Consider the following 7,543-nt stretch of genomic DNA (forward strand, 5'->3'; position numbering starts at 1 on the left):
ATACAATTCCCTACAAATATACCAAACTTTCATATTTTCCAAAATAATATATTTATTTCTCATTTTATCCGTCCACCACTAAAGAACATCCTGTATTTATGTCACATCAACATTATTGATTTTTAAAATATAGCATATTATTGATTTTTAAAAAAGAGCATGATGATATTTTGAAATGATGCATCATAATAATTGATGGGGATAAAATAAAAAATAAAAGTGCCCTTTCGAAAATCAAAAGTTAGTTATTTTTTAGAATTTTAGAATTTTAAATAGTCTTTTTTAAAATTAAGATACAGTATCTTTTTGATATTTTAATAATAATTTTTAAAATTTTGCCCATAATTTGTAGAGCTAATAACCTCAGGCATACCCTTATCTTAGTGAGCAAACTTTTAAGAAAAAAAAAATAACAACATGAAAAAACATAAGTAAATTAGAGAAAAATCTCCAATCATAATGTTAACTTTGCATGTAATTCTCATATCTAACAAATTTTATTTCCACTTCGGCATATAAAGTATTACTTGTTTCAACTCTCTCATGCAAATATTGTTACCTAAATTACCCCTCAGATTTTTTAGGTAAAAAAAGTCCAAAATTGAATACAAAAAGTCCAAAAACGAGTATAATTCTTCTTAAAGTCAGCACTTTATATTAAAATCGTGTATATTTTCTATCAAAATTGTCTCTCTTATTTTTTAGGTATAAAAAGTCTAAAAACAAGTATAATTCCGGTTAAATTCAGCACTTTACACTAGAATCCAACACTCTATACTAGGATCGAGTATATTTTCTATCAAAATTAACTCTTATATTTTTCGGTACAAATAGTCTAAAAATTATTATAATTCCTATTAAATTTAGCACATTAAACTAAAATCGAGTATATTTTGAGGTAAAAAAAAAATCGTACTCAATTTGATAGAAAATATACTAGATTCTAAGTTAATATATTTAATTTAAGAGAATTTATATTGATTTTTAGACTTTTTATACCTAAAAATATCATGGATAATTAGGTAAATATATTTGACTGAGGAGTAAAAATAAAGATTTTCATGGATGGGGACTGTATGTAAGGATTTGTTTGCCGATAGAGACTATATGCAAAATTACCCAAAAAACATGCAACGATAAAATTTCTTTAAACGGCAAGATTCATTGTTAAAAATGAAAGAACATTATTAAATGGTAGAATATTACTCACCACAATATATTTGGTATTTGATAAGTTATTATCAAGAATATTTTAGTAATATCATATTTATATATTAATTATATGTATATACATACATATATTAATAAAATTTAATGAAAATAAGGACACTACTAAAGAACCAAAATCTGACCAATCAAAATATATTTTGTAAATTATTATCAAGAATATTTTAGTAACATTATATTTATATATTAATTATATATATATATATATATATTACAATTCATTTTTAATTGATCAAATTCTGACCAACAAGATTTATAAGTGCTAAATGATTAGAATCTCGTCAATCAAAATATATTTTGTAAGTTTTTATCAAGGATATTTTTGTAATGTCATATTTATATATTAAAAAAAAATTGTATTTTTCCGAGATATTTAGGGTGAAATGGAATTTAAGATAATTACCTTCCTACCCTGCCTCCTTGCCCTTTCGATCCCAAAGCAAGCTCTCTCTTCCTTCCTCCATTCTCCGCCGTCTCTTCGCCAATAGGAGATTCGAGACTTCTTCACTCCAGCTCTAAATCCCTCTTGGAACCAGATTACGATTTCCTGTTAGATTGCAGGCTTTCCGCTTTATTTCCGTTGTGCAATATCCCAGTGATTTTTTTAGCTGGTTTTGTGCGGGCCATTAGATTGAGTGGACTGTGGAGGAGGTAGATATGTATAGGGACACGAGAGGCAGCGGGTCGAAACTGGAGATTGGAACCGCAGAGTGGAAGCGGATCAGCGAGGCCTTCGACAAGCATTTGGAGAAGTCGCCGCCGACGGTTTCGAGGGGTATGAACTCAAAGGACAAGGATAGGTTGTCTGTACCCTCAACTTCTGCTGGGAAGAAGCCGGAGCACCGGTCCTTGTCCAAGACCAATGGTAGTATTTCCCTCTTTTTTCTCAGTCTATTTTTTCTTTTCGCTTGTATTTTAGTTTTGGACAAAACAATTTTTTTTTTTTTTTGAGGTCGTGGGTCGCAAAGTGTGTCATGAAACTCCTTTCTCCTCCAGATCTTTTTATGCTCGTGTATGTGTTGGTAAACTAATTGCACATGTAGTACCAACATTCTCAAATTGACTTTCCAGGAAAAACCCTAATTTGAGAAAGGCAACCAAACTTCAGTTATTTATTCATTAGGTGGATAAATTGACTTTCCCAAGGAACTCCCCATTATTCTGACATGTTAAGTCATTCAAGAGCTCTTGAGAAGTGTTACTTTGTTCCATGGAAAGTTCCTTGTTGATAGTCATGGTTCTTTAATGGCTATGCTGCTGAGGCCATGATCCCACTTCTAGTTGTTCTGATAAATGCATTATCATTTCAGTTAAGTTTTGCTTTTTCAATTGGTGGGTGAGCTAGGGACCATACCCATACAATGATCATTTCAATTTCTAAATTATCTTTTGCAATTAAAAGGAAATGCAAGTACAGTAAGATATTAAGTTCTAAAATCAACTTCACTTAACAAGGAAATGCAAAATTAATGCTTCTCATAACTTCTCTCATTAGTTTCATCAACTTCTAGTCCAGTTTTTATTTTGTGTAGCCTTATTGTGATATATTATGCAAGCAATGCCACTTTTAAATTTTGCACTGTGTTCCAAATGTATGAATAAACACACACATAGATAATGTTTATTTTGGATAAGTCTGTTTTTTTTTTATGTCGCACATATGTATGCCATAAACTTTCCACAATTCATTGTCTGTAGTCTTACTTTTGCTATCTAATGCTTCGAAGAATCAGAAACAGATAGTGAAGAATCAGATGTTAGTGGATCTGACATGGAAGACACATCTTGGATTTCATGGTTCTGTAACCTCAGAGGTAATGAGTTCTTCTGTGAGGTTGACGATGAATATATACAAGATGATTTCAATCTATGCGGCTTGAGCCATCAAGTTCCATATTATGACTATGCTCTTGATTTGATTTTGGACGTCGAGTCATCTCATGGTAAGCTTCTCTCTTTCTTTTGTCATTATGTTTACATTAGCTAGCCTAGTGCAGCAATAATCTTATTGTCAAAATTTCTGGATCTGAATAATGTGTTATTTTAGTGATTACAACTATCTTTACTTGACAATTTTCAATCAATTTCAAAATTTGGGCATGATATAGCAAAAATTTATGGTCAAATATCTTTCTAGTTTGTTTGATTCGTAATGTTTGGAGCAAGTTCATAGAGACATATTCCATCAATTTAAATAAAACATTTTTCTTGTTTGGATTAATTGGATGTTAACACCTCTTTCTGAATTGAATGGAAGCCTTATCTGTCAAACGAATAATGGACATATTTCTGCTTTTCAACTATGCGCTGGTTTATTTTATAGAACATATACCTTGAAATACTGTTTGTTATCATTTAGTTGTTATTCCTATTTCACTATAGGAGCAGTATTCTTAACTGGAACATGTATTTCGCTCTGGAGTAGTATAGTTGTTGTAGGATTGAAAATAATTTAGATATCTCCATAATGATATGATATTATCTACTTTGGGTCTAAGCCCTCATGATTTTGCTCTTGGGCTCTCCCCAAAAGACTTTATGTCAATGGAAATATTTTTTTCTTATAAACTTATGATCTTTTCCATGTGTTTTCAATGTGGGACTATGTTTGCAACCTTGCAATCATGGCTCTGGCTTGTGTTTCTTTCGGCGGTTAGTCCGGTGAAGAACGACCTCAGTCTGATACCAATTGTAGGATCGAAAAGAATTTATATATCTCCATAATGGTATGATATTATCCACTTTGAGCCTAAGCCCTTATGATTTTGTTCTTGGACTCTCCTCAAAAGGTCTCATGCCAATGGAGATATCTTTTTCTTATAAACCTATGATCTTTTCCATGTGTTTTCAATGTGGGACTATTTTTGCAACCTTGCAACCCCAACAGTTGTCTGGGCAAGCATGTATAATCACAATAATTTCCTTATTCTAAAGTCCTTTTTTCTGAACACTGCTTATTCTGAATTGCATTCTGTTGCATAAGTAATGAATTTTGTTTCTGTAAGAATATTGGAGCATTTCCTTCCGTCTTGCCAACTTTGGCAAGCATGTATAACCTAGGATTAAATATGACCTGGCTAGAGGGAGTAAATAACAAGGCTAAATTTTTTCATGAAAATACACTTAAAATGAAACAATTATATTTCTTTACAGCATGACCTTCTAGTTCTGTTTGAGGAAGCTGTTGAAAACTTGGGCATGTTCAAGTCTTTAAAGATCACTTTCAATCTGATTTTTGATTATATCTATTTTGCTACATGTACAAAGACAGTTAAACTATCATAATTATTATTAAAAAATCTCAATCAATTTTCTCTTTAATGCCCTTCTTCCCCATACCTCTTCCCACCTATTCATCCATCCAAGTAAACAAGCAACGAATGGGTACATTTACAAAAATCTCCAAGGCATCTGGGGCTTTGTAGTGAATGATTTCTCTTGAATGACCAAATTGGAAAACAAAAGCGTATATTTTACATTACTTCTCCATAGATGAAGGTATTAGTCTTGTTATTTCTACCTTTTACCATTCCATTTGTTTCAGTGATGGGTTCAATATAACCCAAGTGAATTGCTTGATAATTTGATGGGACGTTTTTCAAGTTCTTATACTGTGGGTCTCTTTCAAGTGTTCTAAGAAATTCATTATTTCTCACATGCATACCTTAGCTTCTTTAAAAACCTAGCAATAGCTGTACTATGCCTCTATGTTTTAAACTTTTTCTATGCTTAATTAAAATCAAATTTGTTGTTATGGTGGTTATCTGTGTCATGCCAAATCCTATCTATAGCATATCAAAACTAGAAGGGTTAAATAACATGATATAATAAATGACCTTGTTGATCCTTATTCAACTGGAATGTCAGCAATTATTGTTGTTAAGTCCTTGGAATTGTCTTCAAACTGAATGCTAAATGATATATGCTGGCAACCATTTTGCCTGTATGATAAATGTACTTTTGGTTCAAATAATACTGAGTTCCCTTGATAACCTTGATTGTTAACTTAATAATTGCAGTACCATAAGGGTCATATTTCATGATCTACTTTAGGAGCTCAAATATAATATCAGAGGCAGAAGTCAAATAAAAAACATGATCTGGATTCATTTTGACAAATGTTATTACCATTATCTTTTGCAGTAGAACTATTTCTTTTTTGACTGATCACTATTTTGGTGGTTTGTAAATGAATTGGATGATACTTGGGCTTTTTAATATTTTCCATGGTATTTTGAGTTAAGGAGAATTTTCTGCCTCTCCAATATCCTCTTCCTACGTCCTACGGACATAACTAGCCAAATCCTTAAGAGTAACACCCCAAGCATATGCAACAAAAGACCTACGTATGCAACATCAAATCCTCTATATTTTACTTGTTTGTTGGATCACTCAATTTGCAAAAAGCAAGGTAAAGCTGCGTACAATGGATCCTTCCCTGGGACCCTGCATGGCGGGAGTTTCGTGCATCGGGCTGCCCTGTTGGATCACTCAATTTGCTCATGAATTTTCTATAGCATTCTTGATAACGTCTAACTGGTGGATTACAAGATTCTGTAGGTAATTGAACTCAGAAATTTTTGTGGGCTTGTTATTTGAGCAGGAGACACATTCACAGAAGAACAAAATGAGTTGGTCGAATCAGCAGCAGAGATGCTGTATGGTCTGATTCATGTTCGCTATATATTAACCAGTAGAGGGATGTCTTCCATGGTAATTTATACAAAAACATAATTTTTATTCTCTTCTCGCTTTCTTGATCTTTTCATGGGTTATGACATTTTTCTAGTGACAATTTGTGTAGCTTGAAAAGTTCAAAAACTATGATTTTGGAAGATGCCCTCGAGTTTATTGTTCTGGTCAGCCTTGTCTTCCAGTTGCACAATCAGACATTCCTCGATCTAGCACTGTGAAAGTATATTGTCCCAAATGCGAAGATATATACTATCCAAGATCGAAATATCATGGCAGTATCCTTTTACCTCTTTTAAATTTTGCAAGTGGGACAAACTGCTTCTCTCTCTCTCTCTCTCTCTCTTTTAAAAAGATTAACTTAAAGTACATCTGTTGCACGATTTAGCTATTTGAATTTACTTGATTTTGCATAGATATTGATGGAGCTTACTTTGGCACCACATTTCCTCACCTCTTTCTGATGACATATGGGCACCTGAAACCACAAAAGCCATCACAAAGATATGTTCCTAGGGTATTTGGATACAAGATTCACAGACCATGATGTTTAAGGTACCTCGCAGGGAGAATTAGTCTGGAAGGGCTTAATATTCAGTGTTGATTTGCGTAGATAAGACGAGGAACTATCTACATTCAGATGTTTGATTCTTCACGTTTATCGGAATCTTGTAACTACAAAACGAGTGTAACTTTATGTTTAGCCATTCATTTCCCAACTTCAGTGTTCCAGGTTGGCCGCTGACATATGTCTTGATCACTTTGTTATTTGAAACTGATTCCATTCTAGTTTAAATATGCATTGTTTTCGGGAATGATGAATGATGATTATGGTATGAAAGGTTCTTCAGTTCCATTGCGTTTGTAGTACATTATTCATGGCAACTCATGCGTTTCCTTATTTCAATGTAGTATTGGTGTAATCTATTTTTAGGATTTTGATATTTATTCGATATTATATTTAATGTAGTCTAGTCAGGTCAAGTTTGATCGGATGGAGTTTGACCGGATGGCTAATAGGGGTGAAAACTCTATCAAGTGATTAGTTTTAATGGGAGGTTAGGTAAGGGAAGTCTTAATTGGAGGTTAGACAAGGATGGGAAGTCTATCGAATGACTAGTTTTAATTGGAGGTTAGACAAGTGAAAATTCTAATTAGAGTGACTAGTCCTAATTGGAGATTAAGCAAATGAAAGTTTTAACTAGAGGTTAAGCAAGTGAGAAGTCATAACTGAAAGTTAGACAAAAGAAAGTCCTAACTGGAGGTCAAACACGTGAAAAGTCTATCGAGTGACTAGTTCTAACTGGAGGTTAAGCTAATGAAAGCCCTAATTGAAGGTTAGACATGTGAGAAATCTTGAAGGAGTGAAAGCAAAGAGAAAATCATAGGGGAGTGAATTCTAGTTAAGTGAAAAGTCTTGGAGAAATGAACTTCAAGCATGTGTGACCACAGTTGATCAAACCAGGGAATCTTGAATGCTGTTAACATTACTTTACTATTTTATATCTATTATGATAACTCAGTGTTATAGGAAAGTCTTAGTTAATCAGGTTGACGTTGATCAGACAGTAAACAAAATTAGAAAAAGTCTAAACAGGTTTGGAATACCAGATGTTTGGCGAGT

General features: G+C 33.0%; 1 protein-coding gene across 3 annotated transcripts; it reads left to right on the plus strand.

Moving 5' to 3' along the window:
• Window positions 1-1,623: 1,623 nt before the first annotated feature.
• LOC121979291 (putative casein kinase II subunit beta-4) lies at window positions 1,624-6,737 on the plus strand. 3 transcript variants are annotated; one of them, XM_042531265.1, is made up of 5 exons: window positions 1,624-2,092; window positions 2,955-3,170; window positions 5,831-5,940; window positions 6,032-6,197; window positions 6,336-6,737. In XM_042531265.1, exons 1-5 carry the CDS (start codon window positions 1,885-1,887, stop codon window positions 6,464-6,466), a joined length of 831 nt encoding a protein of 276 aa, XP_042387199.1. In that variant the 5' UTR covers window positions 1,624-1,884; the 3' UTR covers window positions 6,467-6,737. The 3 variants fall into 3 exon arrangements, with proteins under 3 accessions (XP_042387199.1, XP_042387200.1, XP_042387201.1); XM_042531266.1 differs by having other exon boundaries at window positions 2,961-3,170; XM_042531267.1 differs by having other exon boundaries at window positions 2,967-3,170.
• The last annotated feature ends 806 nt before the right edge of the window (window positions 6,738-7,543 follow it).

Source organism: Zingiber officinale, chromosome 5A, assembly GCF_018446385.1.
Source record: "Zingiber officinale cultivar Zhangliang chromosome 5A, Zo_v1.1, whole genome shotgun sequence".
Classification (NCBI taxonomy): Eukaryota; Viridiplantae; Streptophyta; class Magnoliopsida; order Zingiberales; family Zingiberaceae; genus Zingiber; species Zingiber officinale.

Bases quoted from the DNA above. Each gene is read 5' to 3' on its own strand.
- LOC121979291 (XM_042531265.1), top strand. From the start codon at position 1,885: ATGTATAGGGACACGAGAGGCAGCGGGTCGAAACTGGAGATTGGAACC. The intron at 2,093-2,954 runs GTAGTATTTCCC...AATGCTTCGAAG, and splicing joins GTCCTTGTCCAAGACCAATG to AATCAGAAACAGATAGTGAA. The intron at 5,941-6,031 runs GTAATTTATACA...CAATTTGTGTAG, and splicing joins GTAGAGGGATGTCTTCCATG to CTTGAAAAGTTCAAAAACTA.